General features: G+C 31.3%; 2 protein-coding genes across 3 annotated transcripts in view; one reads left to right on the forward strand and one right to left on the reverse strand.

Moving 5' to 3' along the window:
- LOC110999830 (alpha-mannosidase 2) overlaps positions 1-16,309 on the forward strand; it is a 42,020-nt gene extending 25,711 nt beyond the window's left edge. For both annotated transcript variants that reach the window (XM_022269078.2, XM_022269069.2), the window contains exons 3-8: positions 5,683-5,747; positions 6,580-6,657; positions 8,721-8,813; positions 9,809-10,003; positions 10,290-10,401; positions 10,523-16,309. In XM_022269078.2, coding sequence (XP_022124770.2) covers positions 5,683-5,747; positions 6,580-6,657; positions 8,721-8,813; positions 9,809-10,003; positions 10,290-10,401; positions 10,523-13,227 — 3,248 coding nt within the window. In that variant the 3' untranslated portion in view covers positions 13,228-16,309. The remainder of the gene's footprint in view (positions 1-5,682; positions 5,748-6,579; positions 6,658-8,720; positions 8,814-9,808; positions 10,004-10,289; positions 10,402-10,522) is intronic.
- Positions 15,901-18,923, reverse strand: LOC110999863 (ADP-ribosylation factor-like protein 5A). Its single transcript, XM_022269123.2, has 5 exons — positions 18,529-18,923; positions 18,150-18,358; positions 17,570-17,695; positions 16,945-17,054; positions 15,901-16,587 (listed from the first exon to the last, which is right to left on the reverse strand). Exons 1-5 carry the CDS (start codon positions 18,572-18,574, stop codon positions 16,539-16,541), a joined length of 540 nt encoding a protein of 179 aa, XP_022124815.1. The 5' UTR covers positions 18,575-18,923; the 3' UTR covers positions 15,901-16,538.
- Positions 18,924-19,080: the final 157 nt, after the last annotated feature.

Consider the following 19,080-nt stretch of genomic DNA (forward strand, 5'->3'; position numbering starts at 1 on the left):
TTTCGTTCGCTAGATGGTTCCAAGGTTCCACTATTATTTAAAAGAAATCAGAAATAGTCGAAATTAAGTCGATGTCAATCAGCTTTTATACTGAAAATTTTAATATTGAAAACGTTGAACTGTTAATAATCTTCTTTGTCCTTTTTATTTATTTAAACCTGTGCCATTATGACAAAAAGAAGCATGAACTAAAACGAGTGGCCTCGATAATGAGGACGATGTATATTTTACAGAATAGGCTGCAAAGGGTCAGAATTAATTATGATTTAAAATAGTGCTGCAAATGGCCACTCACTTTGTCACTTTCAGTCTTCTATAGATTGCACTCCGGAGATTGCTCCATAGGACTACATAATCTTATTCCGTCTTCCCGTGTTAAACTACGCTTATCTAGAAGTACGCTGGAGTTTCAACCCTCAGATTTCATTTCCATGTGCCACACTGCACGTTATGGTTTGTCGTCTCTGATAAAAACATCAAAAGAGTGGAACACCCATCTTCGCCAGACAGTACAAATTACAATGGATTAATCCTGAAACATCAGCTAGGATTTTTGCCAAACTTCTGTTCGCAAGCGTTTGTAGTGTTAACTGTTAATTAATGGTTAATATTGTACAAGACAGGCTTATGTAATATATGTATAGGAATCCTAGATATATTATGATGCTGATTGATTTGAAAGCGCGTGCAATCACAGTAATTTTGATATAATACGACAACACACACAATTGTTTCTGAATAGAGAGTTGTTGTTAAGGTTATATATATCAGAAATGTAATTGAAATTTGTTTACTAGTAACTATAATATAATTTTAGATGACGTCTGTGTACCCTATCTCATATCTTTTTACAAACGATTTTTTGTTTACAAAAATGATGTTACATTAGAGCTTCGTAAATAAAACTTCCGAGTATTAGAAGGAATTTAAAATATCCAACGAAATATATTATATATAATGATATAACTACTTTTCCGTTATAGTAAACTATAATAAAAAATGGTTAAAATTTAATTTAAAATAATTGATACTCTTAATCAATTAAGAGTTTTGTTTTACAGGTGATTTTGAAGGAGTGAGTTGAGTGAAAGTAATCAATTCAATTCAAATTCAAAAATCATTTATTCGTATAGGTAATAATGTACACTTATGAACGTCAAAAATGAATATACATTAAATGCTTCTAATTTTAAATTTACTGCCAGTCCTCAAATCAAGGGCGTAGAAGGGAAGAGAAGAACTGGCAATAAACTCTCCGCCACTCTTTTTAATCGCCAAGTTTAATGCTTTGAACTCCTGCCTTTGAGCCAGTCTTTTTGTTTGTCAATTTGTCGATTTCACTTTGAGGTGCATTTGAGTTGCCATTTAGATTAACTCTGGGAACGGTAAAGTCCTTTAACGTTTTCTGATAAAAGACTATTTCTCACTAAAGAATTAACGCAAATATTATTTGAACCAGCAACCGATTATTGAAGCCTTTAGGATTTTAATTTTTATACATTAGTGAATTGAATTATGATTCGTTATATCCTTTATAAAGCCTTGGATTTAAATATGAATTCAACAAACGTTATCGCAGTAGTGTTAATACGAATATTTTTGTAATTACAAATGTTATCAGAAGAAAAAAGCACTCAAACGAATGATAAATCTATTTCTAATTTTTAAAGAGAATTTTATTTAGATTTTATTGTTTTAGATCTTCATCTGTTTATACAAAAATGTAATAATCCAAATTATATTCATAAACTATACAGAAAAAAATTAAATTTATAAGATTTAGGGCCTGTTTCACAATGTCCGGATAAGTTCCAAATAAGCTATTTGTTACTTATTAGTATGTTAAATAGTATTTTTGCTTTTCACGACTGTCAGATAGCGCTATACGTCATTTTCGAAATTCACGAAATTCGAAGTATCTTATTTGGAACTTTTATCTTTCGAATAATTTATGTGTTTGCATAGCTATTTGGCACTTTATCCATACATTGTGAAACAGGCCCATAGTCTCATGAAAAATTAAAAGCTACCGATATTTAGATTCGCATTGCTAAAACAATAGTATTGCCATTGTCAAGAGATACTTAAGACAACAGAACCAGGGTAAGATACTTCCAGCGAGAGGAGGAACACCTGATACAGCTGAAGCCTAGCGAGAGCGGGAGGGTGCGATGAAAAGCCAAATACATAATTATATTTCTGTGTTTTGATATAACACGCATCACGTGTAAAATATAATATAATTTAATTACATAGATATGATCACACTATACTGAACTTTATTTAAAAATTATAATATAATGTTTTAGTTGTCATTCTTTGTATACAAGTGTAGTGTAATCCGTATTAAATTTATTTTTTAATTTAAAAATGGTAAATATCTTTTAAAAGAGATGTAGATACCGATAAACTATTAAATTAAAAAATAAACATGATTCTTAATTAACATTTCTTAAATTATTGTAGAGCGGACAGAAATAATAGACGCTGGAACTGCGGTTCACGTAATTATAAATACTAAATATGTAATAATATAAACAATAGTTTAGCCTCTATATTCCTCTATATACTATACAGTATGAATATCGAAGTAGGAGCACGCACTAGCGTTATAGTGAGAATAATTAAAACAAATAGTAGATCGCGGTGAATCAGGACTCGAAATCAAATCGATCACTTGTAACCATTACACTAAATTTTTCGCATTATATGTTTTATACAATCGCATTATTTGCGTATTTGTATCACTATCAATGTATAAAAGAGCAGTGATGTTGGCCAAGTGGATTAAGCTTGCGACACTCGACCCTGAGTTGTTCACTAAAGGATTTCTCATTATATTAACAGTTGCGGTGCATCCATACATCGTCAGGGAACCGGTCTGAAGACCTGAAAATCAGTGATATGTGTCAATTGTAGCCAGATCCCTTACCTGCCAAAAAATAAAATATATTAAGAAACGTGTGGAATCTGCGAGCAATTAAGGGCTGAAGCGTTAGTGAATTGTTATTATTATATGTGTATACAAATTTGTAATAATTCCACAGTATTTATATATATTAATCACTCAATAAATAATAAACAAAATATTGGAGCTACAATACTTGGTATATACTTGGTATTGGTCTTAAATTACGTTGTCTGTTTTTTATCTGTTATTCTTAATAGGCAAGTGAGCAATCAGCTTTATGTGCCTGACACACCGTCTGTTTTTGGGTCTAAAGCATGCCGGTTTCCTCACGATGTTTTAATCATACGAGCATATTAAAATTCCACTAGTGCACAACCGTGCTGAGATTAAATTCCAAGTTTTAAGGTGAAAAGATATCTTGGCTACGGCAGTAAGTTTGATCATGATTGCGCAAGATATTCACACTTTTCACGCAAATGAATTGAACGAATTAGTATTGGCAGAAGGTCTGAAAAAAAAATGTTGCTATTTGCAGCACTATTTTAAGAATCATAATTAAAATTTTCCTGGAAAATTAGATGATTTAAGAATACTTCACCGCCATATTAAGTAATCCTGACTTTTGTTACGATAGCAATTTTTTGTCAGTCCATAACTTTACAATTCAACCGTTTTTGATGTAATGTTTGACGTAACATTGACAGAATGCGTGCTGCAAATATCGTCAAAGAGGACGTAAGAAAAATGAATACCGCTCAAAACAAATGCTGCGATCGGAGGCATTATATTGATAAATTACATAAATAAAATGTTTGTGTTTTCTAACAAAAACATCTTAGCACGTCACCTTTAGTTCAGAGCTATCACGCCTAATATTAAAAGTTTAAACAGTTACAACTCCCAGCACAGCTAGCATTTCCAATGTCGAAAAGAAACTTAAAAGCAGTATAATTGTTTGCATTAATCTTGAAAATCCATGTTTTTCACATGGTGAGGCGATATATGTCAGCTGTTCCCGAATCGGAATACCAACTAAACTATTAAAGTAACGTGTTTTTTTTATATCCAACTGTTTAAATAATACTTTAGAATAATAGGTATAGAATAGGTACGTTCTTACTTTCCAGTCCACGGTATTCGAAATGGTATTTTTACCTTTTAAAAGCCTTTAATCTGTTTGGCCTCGAATCTATAGATTTACGCACTGTTTCCAAGGGAGATTTTGTCGTCGCCGTGTCGTTCAGAGCAGTGTTTGTCTCTTATTAAGTCCGGAACGTTGGTTTCAAGCCCGGCTTGGGTAGGTCGTGCCTTGTGACCAGGTGCAAAATCCTGCTGGAAAGTCCGAGGTATATTTTTAAAAACTTTGGGATTTACATTATGCAAAACTGTATCTTGATACACTTTGGCTAAAGTTTTCACTCCTTTTTCACAAAAATGTAGTTTTGTGAATCCTAGATAAGGCACACCCCACGAAACCATTACTGACGCAGTATGATGTCCATGTTGTACCTATCCCACCACTTGACCAGGTTCTTTACAACTGCAAGCTTACACTTTATCATTTTACTTATTGTATGGTTCTTCAATCGTGAAATGTTTGGAATATGATCGATGGCTCCACATTGTGCAAGGCGATCAGTGCAATCCTATTTTCTTTAACACTCCATTCCATATAGTAATTTAATAATGAATACGAAAAAATATATGATATGGCGCAAAATCAAAATGTTTTAAAATTATATATACGTCATCCAAATTCAAAATAATTCAAAAGTTAAAAAAAAAATGTTTCTTTTGTAACCGAACTTATGGCCAGAGTACGAGTAGTCAACTATAATAGCACCAGAAAATTTACGTTTATATTATATTAACGTAATAGTTTTATATGAAATGATTATATATACTAAAACATAAAAGCTTTTTGTACATAACAATGAATTATTTAAAATATGTTTTTGATTTTATTTATTATTTATTATAGAGTAATATGTCGAAGCAAGTTTCACAGTTAAATATTAATACTTACAGAGAAACCAAAAACAAAGTTATCGTTCTTTCTTTCGGTCTTGCGATTCCAATACGTTTCAGCTTATGAGGTCATGGTACTAAAACATGCTATTGTATTAAGGAACCTAAACTCATCAGCATCTCAACTGGAGTTAAAGCTCATGGTAGGCCAGGGTGCCTATACTGTATGTGTATGTCTGAGCATTTGGGTACAGTTGTAGAACCGCAAATATACAAAAACTGACGCAATGGTGCTGTCAAATATTAGCATTATTTTTTATATTTTACGATATTACGTTTTTCGCATTCGATTTTGATGTACATACGAATGATTAGCATTCGATATTGTTGTATATCTATACGAAACTATCGTAATATAACTAAGGCATTTGATTGATATGATTAGACCGTTAAAATTGAATTTTGAGAATCGATTACGTGCTCTGGCATCACCACCTCAATAATTGTAAATTTGCATAAAATCCGATAAAACGCTAACGTAAACGTTATCTGAAAGCTCAATGGTAGCTGTAAAAAAATAACGATTATTATTCCCATACGAAATCTATACGCTATTTGTTCATATTAGATAAAATAAATAATTTTAACGTGACGAACCCAGGCGAGGTGCTTTTTTTCATTAAATAATATTTGTAAAAAATAAAATATTTACAACAATCGTGTATAGAAAAATAAAAAGATTTTGCAGTCAATTTTCTTGTTTTGCTATAAAATTTAATTATGGAAATGTATTTTTGTTTTAGCTAACAACTTAAGCAGCGAAAGGGTCATCCATCTAAAACGTTCCCGTGGCCAAGATCCAGTAAAAGTAAGTTTTATTCGGTTTTTTTGTAGTTTTCGATTGACAGAAACTGCCCACTTCTGATCTGATTACAGTAACACAGTTCTAGATTTAACTAATCTAATATAAAGTATTTAAAATATTTTTTATGATACACATATGTACCCCATCTGTTGCCCAGAGCTTAATGATTAAGTATCAAATGACTCCGCGATTCCTTTTAGAAATTAGTGCTAAATACTGCTGGATACTAAATATATATTTCAAGAAAACTCTGAAACTCACACTCAGTGTTAGTTATTCGCTTATACATCTATCATTTATCAATGCACCTTTATTCTATTGAAGAATAATAATATAATTATAAAAGGAAATATCTGTTTATTAACACGACTAAAATAAAACTTAATTTGAGAGTAATTACAAGATTTGTTTACGTAGTTTTACTTATTACTAAACTCAAGTCATATATTTTTTTTATTTCACATGAAACATCAAGGATGGTGTCGCCATTATCTTTTATGGGTAAAGCTTTCCTATATAGCATAGTCTACTTACTACAAAGAGGAATTATAGCTAACGGCAAAATGACTGTAAATAATAAAATCTATGACCCCATGCAACAAAATTTGTGTGCGTCTTCTGGTACATTTTTAATAGTGGATGATGTGAAAGAGGTATGTCAGCAATGCGAGACAAAAAGAGAGCGAGAAAATTATTAAAAATTACTTTAATTAACACAATTAGTCAGCATTTAAGTCAAGTCCGGAGAAATTAATCAGAGACATTCAAGCTTACCACATAGAACTGTGGCTCAAACGAAGCTAACAATAGAGGAATGAAAAATATTTATTTTCAGTTGCCACAATGTCCAGTGGTCCGCGAAAGCGTGGCGGAGATTGATACAGTTTCCATTTTTCCATCATTTGAGTTTCAGGTATAGTATATTTTTAATTTTCCTGTATATCAACCTTATCTTACTTTAAGTTTAGTTTTAGGTTAGGAAACACATGTGTCACATTAATAATAAAATACACATTTTAATAGCCCATGAGGGGATTTCATGGCTGATTAATATACAGGGGGATACTTTTTACCTAGTTAACTATCTCTACCAAATATGAGTCTATATTGGCCGCCCATCAAGGATAAAGGATCAGATCATGCTAAAAAGTGTATATTTCACTAATTTGACAATTTGCAAGAGACGTAAAGATAGGGGAGGACTGCAAAGTTGTACAAAATCGTCTTGTCATTCTCGAGTATGTCCGTGGCACAGTTTTTATTTACTTTTTTTTTAAATATATATCCCCCACCGATGAAAAGGTATATACATTATATAATATTTCTTTCTTATTATTATCTAAGCTTGATAATCCAGTAGGTCTCTATGACGCTAGAGTAAATTCCTATCATTTCAAATTCATATTATATATATTCTACTAACTATATTAATTGAAACCAAATTATGTAAATTGATTATGTTTGATTTTGTTCCATATTAAATGCTTGCGGTTAATCGGTATTTATTTCAATAAGAACTGTATCCTTTGTGTTTGCAAAAAGAGCTTTGAAAATATTTTATGCAAATCTTTATTCAATTTGTTTCCTCTATAATTTTTTCAATTTTCCGAATTGTACTGTAGCACCTGTCATTGACGTTACAATTTCCTAAACAAACTAACTTCATGAAGCGGAGAGACCGCAGGCACGCTGTTGGTTGAAATGTTTGCCATGGCTTTATAACATATTCGATTCAGAAATTTCAACGTGAAATTTGAGTGTCTATTTAACTAACCTCCAAATAATAAAACATAAATGAATGTTAGTTCAGTAACAATTTATGCAATTAATTACTCTATCACTGTGTGAGTGGGTTGAGGTCGGAATGATTTTGACTCGACTTCACTCTTTATCTTGAGACAAAATGTTATTGTATTGAAGTCAAAACATAAGATAAGGATAATAAGAAAACAAAGTGGCTGTCGTTAATTAGTGACTTCACTCAGCGAGACTTAAAGGAAAATAATCCTAAAAGCTTAGTACCTGAAATGAAAAGCGTTTTCAAAGAAAATCTGCTCTTGACATATAGTGTATTAAGACTGAAACGAGTTAAACCTTCGTGAATGAAACTTGCATAAAATTATTTCAAAGTAATTTGTTTAGAATATTCAGTATGCGCTCATAGTTACAAATGTAAATGAAATAACCATAATTATATTCTATAGATTTTATAGCATATGTTTTCTAAGCTGAATCCTAAATGGAGTTTTGAAGTTTGTTTCAGCTCGCAAATATATATTTGCCGGGAGTATAAACAGTTCCTATGAGTATAACATGTGTACACTGATTAGTGCAAATATTTAATGTAGTTTTCATACGAATATTCTGTGTTTTATTACTGGTGAATACTGGTGCTAATTCTACGTCGTTTCGCATCATTGACGCTAAAAAGCATACACTTTTGTATTTATTAGACAGAATTAACCACATTATGTTATATGTAACAAAACTATATCAATAGATTTTAAACCCCGATTATGGAAGCTATTTGATATAGGAAAAACGTATTCTTTAAAAAAAAATCTTCCGCTTCTGTAAGGAACTTACGATTGGAGCCGTTTCATTTAAAATGTATGAGGCTGATATTGCATTAGCTATTCCCGTAGAGTATTTATGCAAAAAGAGAGAAATGATTTATTATGAACGCACCTAGGTTGTCGACTTCTTTCAATTGTTATACCTACGTAACAAGTACTTTTGTCTGTTTTATAAAAAGTAAACAATCCCACCTATATCCCAATTATATTTTTAATAATCTTATCCTATAAACCATTTTACTCTGTGGATAAAATCGTTGAGGCAATTAGCGGAATAGCAAAAAAAATCTTTTGTGTTCTGTAAATCTTCCTAAATTTCCCTTTATATATGACTTAATAATCTCTTGTTATATTTATTAAATATTTATATATATATATAACTCATAACACTATTTTTCAGCCAAACTGGTTACGTACAAAGGAGTTTTGGGACCGTAGTTTTGAAGAGAGATATGAAAACAATAAAAACGACAGTCGCCGTCCAAAGTTAAAGGTAATTAATAAAATCGATCGTTATCCAGTGGTCATTATTGATGTTTTAGCGAACTTATAGTGAATGTGAAGATGTCGCTAAAGGTAGAATGTAGTAGAAACGGTTGATTAATTGTAGGAAATACATTCGTTCTATGAACTATAGTATTATATTATCATTTACATATACCAATAATTGTATACATTTAAAATATATGTGTAAAATGATTTAAGAGACTAACTATATTTCTCAGAATATATTTCAAAGCCTTTTTAATATAATATTTTACGCTAAGTAGATGTTTGAGGAAATCTCGGACAAAGATAAAACACCATGGATACCGCTTTAATCTTTTAAGAACACGAACAGAGAGATTTTATTCAATAAATTTACCGTCAGTTATGAAATTCCATTTACGTGAAAAAATTTACCTTAACTATACCTGCGTCGAAATTGACATAAATTCCGATCCTGTTGTAGCATTGCCTTAAGTTACTAATTGTGTTATCGATGCACTCTAGGGTAGAATTCCCGGAAACCTCCGTTTCACCGTGTTTTACTCAATATAGTTTCAACGTCACCCTATTACTATTTTATTGGAATACCGATTTAGAAATTTGTAGTTAGTAAATGTTATCATTTATTTGTAACATAAAATATGTAGGAGTTGTGTCCTAAACTTATAAGTTACCTACATGTTAAGTACTTAGGTTAAGGTTTGATTTCGAGACTTACGTAAGATCAGTCTTACGTTTTCGACATATCCCCCACATGTCAAAAACTTATTGTATTTGACATACATGATTGTACGTATTGTATTTGATACATGACTACATTACACATTATTTTGATGAATTAATCTAATTAATTAATTAATTCATTTTGATTTTAAGAGAATGTGTATTTAAATTGCTAAGGTATAGCAGAGAGTGGATTCGAAATATCTGTTTTGCCTCTGTGTCCGTTTTGAATTTAGATAGCAATACGACCGATACTATATAAGTGTCGAATTTCAGGTTATCGTAGTACCGCATTCCCATAATGATCCTGGGTGGCTGAAGACGTTCGAACAATATTTTGAAACAAAAACTAAAAATATAATCGACAACATAGTCATGAAATTAAACCAATACCCTAATATGACTTTTATTTGGACTGAGATTTCTTTCTTAAACGCCTGGTGGGAGAGGTCTCATCCCGTTAAACAAAAGGTAGAGTTTTTATTAGTTTTTTGTAATTATTTAGCAACGATACTGAGTAGAATTCTGGATAAAGTACTTTTCTTCGAAAGCTCTTTATGAGCTCTTGGAATTGAAATTTAATTCTATTGAAATGATAGTCGATAATATACTTCGGCAGAGGTGTAAAATTAATAAAAAGTTTTACTTTCATTTGAAAAGAATTGCGAAACGCATTGTGCGGGCATGAGAAATTTTATTTCATCAATCATTGTATTTACTCATCGTGAGACTTTTCTTTATTCAATTATATTTGCAGGCTCTTAAGAAGTTGGTGAAAGAAGGTCGCCTTGAAATAACTACGGGGGGATGGGTAATGCCCGACGAAGCCTGTACACATATCTATTCTCTGATTGACCAGTTTATAGAAGGTAAATTTTGAAACTTGTAATAATTATAATAATAGATTGCTATTAATGATTTTTATAGATGTAGCAGGGTCGTGAAAAGCCTTTTTATGATTGTATTTTATTATTTGTCCATTCTTTTTAGGACACGTCTGGGTAAAAGCAAATCTCGGAGTAGCTCCAAGAATTGGGTGGTCCATAGATCCTTTTGGCCATGGAGCGACCGTCCCTTACCTACTCGATAAAAGCGGCTTAGAAGGCGCCATTATTCAACGAATTCACTACGCTTGGAAACAATGGTTTGCCCAGAGGCAAATAGAAGAGTTTCACTGGATGCCGGGATTCTCATCCGCTAAGCCTTCCCTAATCGTTCACAACCAACCTTTTGACATTTACTCAATAAAAAGCACCTGTGGTCCACATCCAGCCATATGTCTTAGTTTCGATTTCAGAAAAATTCCTGGGGAATATTCCGAGTATACCGCTAAACATGAAGATATTACAGAACATAACCTTCACAGTAAATCCAAAACACTCATGGAAGAATATGATCGTATTGGGACATTGACGAAACACAATGTTGTTCTGGTACCATTGGGAGACGACTTTAGGTATGAGTACGGCATTGAATTTGATGCACAATACGTCAATTATATGAAAATGTTTAACTATATTAACAAACACAAAGACCTCTTTGACGCTGAGGTCAGCTTTGGAACTCCTATAGATTACTTTAATGCAGTGAAAGAGCGTAGTAATGATATACCAACATTAAGAGGGGACTTTTTCGTGTACTCAGATATATTCAGTGAAGGGAAACCGGCATATTGGTCTGGCTATTACACGACAAGGCCATACATTAAGATAGTCGCTCGTCAATTCGAACACCAACTACGTACCGCTGAAATCTTATTCTCACTGGTCTCAAACTTCTTGCGACAATCTAATAAACACATGTTTGAATCATCAGAACGAAAACTCGAAAAGTACTATGAACAATTGATATACGCTCGTCGGAATCTTGGGCTTTTTCAACATCACGATGCGATTACAGGAACTTCAAGAGCCAGCGTGATGTATGACTATGGAACTAAATTGTTCACTAGTTTGTATCACTGTATTCGTTTACAAGAAGCCGCGCTTACCACGCTAATGATACCTGACAGTAAACTTCACACGCAAAGTATTCTTCAAAGTGAACTGGAGTGGGAAAGTTACGGTAAACAACCGAAGAAATTACATATTTCAGTAATAGATAAGAAGATTGTTGTCCTTTTCAATCCACTCGCGGAAAAAAGAACTGAAGTCGTAACTCTTCGATCCAATACTACAAGTGTTCGCGTGTATGATACGCACAATAAAAAATATGTACAGTATCAAATTACACCCAATATTCATGTACTGGATAATGGAAGATTTACTATTAGTGATGTCAATTTCGAAGTCAGCTTTGTGGCCCACTTGGACGCCTTAAGTGTCGTGACGTACAAACTCGAGGAATACACCAATCAATCGCATCATTGCACAATATTTTGCAATAACTGTACCGAACAAAAAACTGATTCTGAAAAACAAAACAATTTTGTAATTGAAAAAATGTTGCCCGGAAATATTCAACTGGAGAATGATGTAATGAAATTATTAGTCGACAGGAACTCTGGATTCTTAAGACAAATATATAGAAAAGACGTAAGAAAAAAAAATATTGTGGACATTCAATTTGGGGCTTACCAGAGTGCACAACGACATTCCGGTGCATATTTATTCATGCCAGATTTTGATCCACCCGAAAAAGATGTCCTAACAGCTTACAGCAAAGGAACATCACAGGATGAAAACGTTGTCATAGTATCTGGACCAGTCTCCACAGAAATAACAACAATGTATTTACCATTTTTAGTTCATACTCTTAGAATTTATAATGTTGACGATCCAGCTCTCTCTCATGGTATTTACGTTGAGAATGTCGTTGATTTTGAAAGTCCACCAAAGAATAGGGATACCGAATTGTACATGCGAATACAGACGAACTTACAGAATGGGGAAGTACCAGAATTTTACACTGACCAAAATGGTTTTCAGTATCAACGCAGGGTTAAAGTCGACAAATTAGGCATCGAAGCGAACTATTATCCCATAACCACAATGGCGTGGATACAAGATGACGAGACTCGCCTTACGTTGCTTACCAATCATGCTCAGGGTGCGGCAGCGTTCGAGCCGGGAAGACTTGAAGTAATGTTAGATCGACGAACTTTGTATGATGACTTTAGAGGTATAGGTGAAGGGGTCGTAGATAATAAACCAACAGTTTTCTCTAACTGGCTTTTACTGGAGCCTATCAATCCAAAGAACTCGAAAAAAGACAAACATTCACAAAACTCAAGGCAATTTAATGAAAATCACGCTGATTCGTCTCTAATATACGAATTACCTTCTCGAACAGCCGATTATTTGAGTAGAACACTTAATTACCCTGTCAATGCCTATATTGTAGATACCAGCGAAGTTGGAGACATTGAAGTAAAGTCACATCAAACGTTTTTAGAAAATTTCCCTCCTGGTGTCCATCTGGTATCGTTGCGTACAATCACCGATGAAGTATTAGAACAATTTCCAAGCAATTCGTGCTTCTTTATTATCCATAGGCCGGGCATCAGCTGCAATATCGGAGATTCAATGTTAAAGCCAAGTACCCATTTTACAGCAGACACAAATTTCGTTGGGTTAAACGTTAATGCCTTAGCGTCAGTGAGCTTGACTGGTATGAAAACGTTTGAAAATCTCACTCACTTAGCAAACATTACTATAAATCCGATGGAAGTTAAGACTTATAGAATTCGGTTTTAGAAAAATAGAAACATATAGGGTAACATATCGGTGATTAGCCATTTATAAAAACATTTTAATCGACGCATTCTTGTCATTGAAAACTGTAATAGAAAGCGTTGACGCGATAAGTGTTGCTTATCTAAATGTTAGTAAATTATAGATTCGTAATAATTAAGTGTATTTGTATGTCTTGAATTTTTTTTATAATTTATTTGTATTAAGAGGTGAATAAACCATCAATAGTGTGCAATCGACACTGACTGGAAATCATGTAGAAACTTTATTCTCAGAAATAAGAAAACCCAAGATAAAGTGCACATTTGTACCGAATCCGTCATAATTCATCTATGCACTTAATATACTTTGTTGACATTTTGTGATGTCTTGATTTACTAGAAAAAACTACCTCAGGACCAAATAGTATAGTACTATAAACGATCTTTTAATAATAATTTAGGTATAATTTTAATATTTGACTATAACTGAATATATAATGTGAGTATTTTTCCAATTTATCAGACGGAAATATAGTATCAAACTGTTACTTCATAAGTAGTATCATCCCTAATCAATAAAAATAATTTCATGGGGTTAAAGCACCAAAGTTAAACCCTATAATTTATTATTGTTTGAGCAATAAATGAAAGAAGCCTAAGTAATCTATTGCTCATTCCAGCGTAAAGAGTTTGACAGTGCAATTAGATTGATTTTACTTTTATGACTAAGGATGAACTTGATAAAATATCTAAGACTAGTATACAAATAACATTTCTTAAATGTCAATTCCATCAACATCTATGCCATCTCAAGTAATATATACTTGAGATGGCATAGATGTACAATATCGCATTTATATATTATATACACTTATATTTATTAATATCAATTAATTATCTGTATTAATTTTTTATTAATATTTTGAAATATTTACGTTTAGTTGGCACACATTTTTGTGGTGCGGCTTCTAGTAAGTGATTCGTTGTGATTTTTTATAGCTAAGTCTTATTACCGATTCTGACGTAGTAGCCTTATAAATTGTAATTTATACAGCTAGTATAGCGAGATGAAATTAATCGATGTTATTTTTAACGCCACGTTTTCTCGTTGTAGAATACGCGTAAAAAATAAACATATCAAAGTTATTTTAGAACAGCAACTAACCGTTAAACAAATGTTTATTTATTTAACGACTTCGTTAATTCTTTGCGTTTTAAGGTAAGATCCAGAATGATGATTTATTGCCAATTTCAGTTCGTCAAATACGTATTAGTTTTATAATACGGTATTAATAAGCGCGTTAGGGTGTTTTACCAGTTTATATATGTATTTTTTTTATGAAATAAGTAAAATATAACAACTAATAGTCTGCGCGAAAAGATTCGTGGCGGTGCGAATAACGTATGGACAGTATAATTTTTATTTGCTACGGCTTATTTCATTTATTCATAAAAGTTAGTCTTAGTTTTATATTATATCTAGTGTACTATGTAAACGTTACATAAATGTTAATTTAGCACTACAGCGACCTCAAATGGCAGACTGCTCGCTTTTCGTACGGGCCAATAGTTTTTAATACCAAATCTTACCTTCTTCACCTAACCTGCGACTATTTTAACATTCACATATTTTTGTAGATGGCACTGCGTTTATTCATTAAATGTTAAAAACGCCATCTGCACATAAACATGCTTATCGCTTGACGCGAACAGAAAACGAATGATAATATTTTATTTATTCACAAGAAATTTTAACAGTTTCATATAGTATTAATCTATGAAATTATTACGACCTAACAAACAAATACCTAACACTAAGTGTATTATTTAAATGGATAATTTATTTTAATAATCCTGAATGTGACAGTACTAATTTTATCTAGTCTTATTCGTATTCGTGTGTGAAGAAATTTCTCGCAGCAGTAAGACGTTTACGTTATATTAATGTATTGTGTGAATTATGTGTGATGTTCATTATCATTAAATACGTCAGAATTAGACTAATCAAATTATATTGTTGAATAGTGTTTATTTATTTAAGTTTTATTTATTTTGTGTGTTAAAATAAGATACTAAAATGCAGGCTGATAATAGATAGACTAATTCAGAATACCGTTTATAATAAACTTCTAAATTACCTTAATTGTGGTATGTTTGATCTTGGTTTCAGCCCGCATGTTGATAAGTCTCAGCTTAATCAATTAAATTGTATTTAAATTACGCTTTTAACATTGAGTACAATAACTACGCATTCCTTTCCTAATATTATTTGATATTGGGGCACAAAACGTATTTAGATTATCATAAATTAAACATTATTATATTATCTTTAAGATTCTGCCTAGGAAGATAATTTCGATTGTAACTTTTGCTTATGGTATAATAAAATAAAAAACTTGTTTTAAAAATTACGTTTATTCCCATTGATTTAGCCATTAAACCAAAAATTATTATTAATTAAAATGATCATTAATAATTAGAATTCTAACATTAACATATAACCTATACACATAAAAAACATAATTCTAGTAATAGCAATTTCAAGAACGTCTAAAAAAACGAACTACTTCTTAAAATAACACAACACAATCTTAGTTATACGATTCATCAATGTTATCTTTTTTCTACATATTGAAAAATAATTGCATAATAATAATAAATGGACATATTTCAAGTAATATATAGTTTACATCGATTTCAATTCTATTCTATAAAAGACAATTCATTAAGAAGTTTTTATTGCGAATGTATTATAATAAAGACAGGGAGCATTGTTATGTAATATTGGGCAGTCTTTCTATAGCTCCCATTGGTTCAACATATGGAAGTTTCGATGTCAACAATTTTACGTGTTTCATTTTAACACGATTGTCAAAGTGAATATTTAATTAGGCAAATAATATATAAATTGAAATTAGTTTACAATTAATTAATTTTGTATTCGTCGGCACATATTTCTTACCAAATATCACTGTATGTACAATAGAATTAATATTTTCTTGTAGTGCAATGTTTGGTCATATGTAGTACATAATAAAGGTAAAAATGTACAATAATTTTGATCATCAATATTACAAATAATAAAATAAAGTGATAGAACTTGATATTTTGTTTCATTTAAATTTTCAATGAAAATAGGACATGCAAAAAATTTGGATTCATACACTTTCCAGAAAATTATAAAACGATTTTTTTATAAACTACTGAATACAGTAGGTCAATAATTTTAAAAATTAGGATAAAAATGATGTATCAACAAGATTAAAAATATTATTAGATATAGATATACTATATACTAGATTTAATATATTAATTGACTCTGTCAATTTCATGTCATTTCTTCTTGATTCTACTAGCAATCCACTCTAGACCAAGATGCAGCCTGTCAAAAACAAAGATTTCTTAATTCAACAAATTAATTATTAGTAGTAATATTAATAAAAATAATATATTATAATTATTAAGATTTGATTGACAATTGAAATTGACCAAATATAATATAAATTCAGTGCAAATACAAATATAGTTTCTTTAACTTTTTAAATTTAATAATATAAATTTAAATTAAGGCAGCTGTTAATTTTGGTCTGATTATTAACAATAGATTTAAATAAAAAATATTGACCACTAAATAAAATCTTTCTTTTACTGAGTTGTGTAAAAAACTGTACCCAACTGACACTGAAGTTGGTTCAGAGTTTAGAGAAGTTGTGTTATTATTTAAATCACCACTACTTACCCTTCACCTGTTAATGCACAACAAGCTTGTATATGCCAGGGGTGATGCTTTATTGATGTCAAATCCAATTGCTGTGATATTTCTGCCGCAGTCATTGAACCTTTGACATCCTGAAAAAGTGTTTTTCACACTACTTAAAACATATATGTAAGTGTCAATATTAAATTTTAAATAAGTGTAGTAATGGAGCCAAGTAGTAAATTGTGACCCACCCTCGCTGTTTATAATAGATTTTCTAGCTCTAATTCAGAAACCAGTTAGAAATTAAATTATAAATTTCTAACAGGTATTTTTTCTTTATAGCTTGGTTTGTACTTTATACTAAATTAGGATGAGGGCAGGGGCAAAATTTTTTTTTGTATGATTTGCTGTTAAATAAAATAGAGTACATCAAAGATTCATTGTGTTTTACCTAACTACACTAAAATAGCTTCAGGGACTTTTTGGCTATTTTTTTGGTTGATGTACTAAGTATTTAATGGTTAAGCACTAAAAAGGAAATAAAATATCCTGCTATGACAGTTTTCAAACAAACTTGTATAAAATACATTCATAATGGTTTAATGCAACAAGAGTATATTACTATTAATCAGTATTCTTTTCTTATATAGAATTTAATACTAACCTGCTTATTGGCAAATACAAGGAGACAAGCCTTACTAAGTTCCTCATGTATAAGCATGCTATGGAGTTCATCTCGACTAATACTCAATCTTTGTCGATCAGTGGAATCTATCACCATTATGACAAACTGGAAAAAAATAAAAACAGAAACATAACGTAACAAAACTATGTATCTTCTTTTTCAAAGAATATTTATTTCTATTCTTAGTTTCAAGGTCGAGACATATACATTCTATTTATTTGCATTCGCCTTAATTAATACCATGCTATAATTTAAAAACTGAAGCACTTAAGTATGAACAGCATTTTATAATTCATTTGTCACCTATCAAAACAATAATTAGCAATAAATCTAGCATTGGGATGGTAGACTCAGAGTAGTGATTCTTTAAAATGTATGATACCTTTAGAGAGTACTAAATAGACAAACATACTGCATGGCAACTAATTCGCAAATACCAACTTCAGATACAAAGCACAAAACACATTTTATTTATTTACACATCAGTTTATCATGGTTCGCAAAGCATAATCTAAATAACAATATAAGTATAGTAGATGTAAGAAAATTTCAAATGTACCTCACTGTTTGTATAGTAAGTATTCCAAGCAGATCGCAGACTTTGTTGACCTCCAAGGTCCCACATTACAAACCGTAGATTCTTCCAAACAACCTCTTCAACATTTGATCCAATAGTAGGTCTGGTGTGGACAGCTTCACCAAGCAGCAATTGATAGAGTATAGTAGTTTTACCTGCATTGTCCAAACCTACTAAAACCAGCTTATGCTCTGAGGAAACAAAAATTATGACAATTAATAGTATTTTACAAAAATACCATGCATGTATTGTCAATGTTTTAAATTATTTTTCAACTATTCTGATATGAAATTAAATATTTGGAAATCATTAGTTATCTTATCACAGTCAAATGTCACTGATTTGTTTTATTTTTACTTACCATCATTGCCAAACAAGCTCCAGATTTTCGATATAAGAAGTCCCATTTTAAGCGTTAAAAGTTATAACATTTAGATGCATTTATGTTTGTCTTGCAATCCATTCATTAACATCTACATATAGAATATTCTTTGAAATGGATTATTTCATCATGATTGATCCAAAAGTATCTTAGACATTCATACTTCGTCAACATGTATTTCAACATACACTAACTCTTTACTAAACAAGTTGGAAATTGAATTGAGTTACGTAAAAAATCTTTAACAAATTTAAATAACATTACTTTTTGTAACCACTTAACACACTTTCTTAAAAAGGACTGGAGAAATATATAGGACTGTAAACGCTATAAAAATTATATAATTATATAGTCACTATTTAGTACTAACCACAGACGGTTATAAACTAAAATGGCTTTGAGTTAACGTTTTGACAAAATCGGTGTGTGCACAGATGTTAAATTATATTTTACACTTAAACTTATCTGTCTAAAAAAGAGTAATGTCATCTCCACGTAGACAGCGCCACGGCCAAATGCACCTAGAGGGCG

Source organism: Pieris rapae, chromosome Z (genome assembly GCF_905147795.1).
Source record: "Pieris rapae chromosome Z, ilPieRapa1.1, whole genome shotgun sequence".
Classification (NCBI taxonomy): Eukaryota; Metazoa; Arthropoda; class Insecta; order Lepidoptera; family Pieridae; genus Pieris; species Pieris rapae.

Excerpts from the sequence above, each read along its gene's own strand:
- LOC110999863 (XM_022269123.2), bottom strand. The coding sequence starts at position 18,574 with ATGGGACTTCTTATATCGAAAATCTGGAGCTTGTTTGGCAATGATG. Across the intron at positions 17,696-18,149 it reads CTTACTATACAAACAGTGAG|TTTGTCATAATGGTGATAGA; the intron begins GTACATTTGAAA and ends ATTTTTTTCCAG. Across the intron at positions 16,588-16,944 it reads TGTGCATTAACAGGTGAAGG|GCTGCATCTTGGTCTAGAGT; the intron begins GTAAGTAGTGGT and ends TGTTTTTGACAG.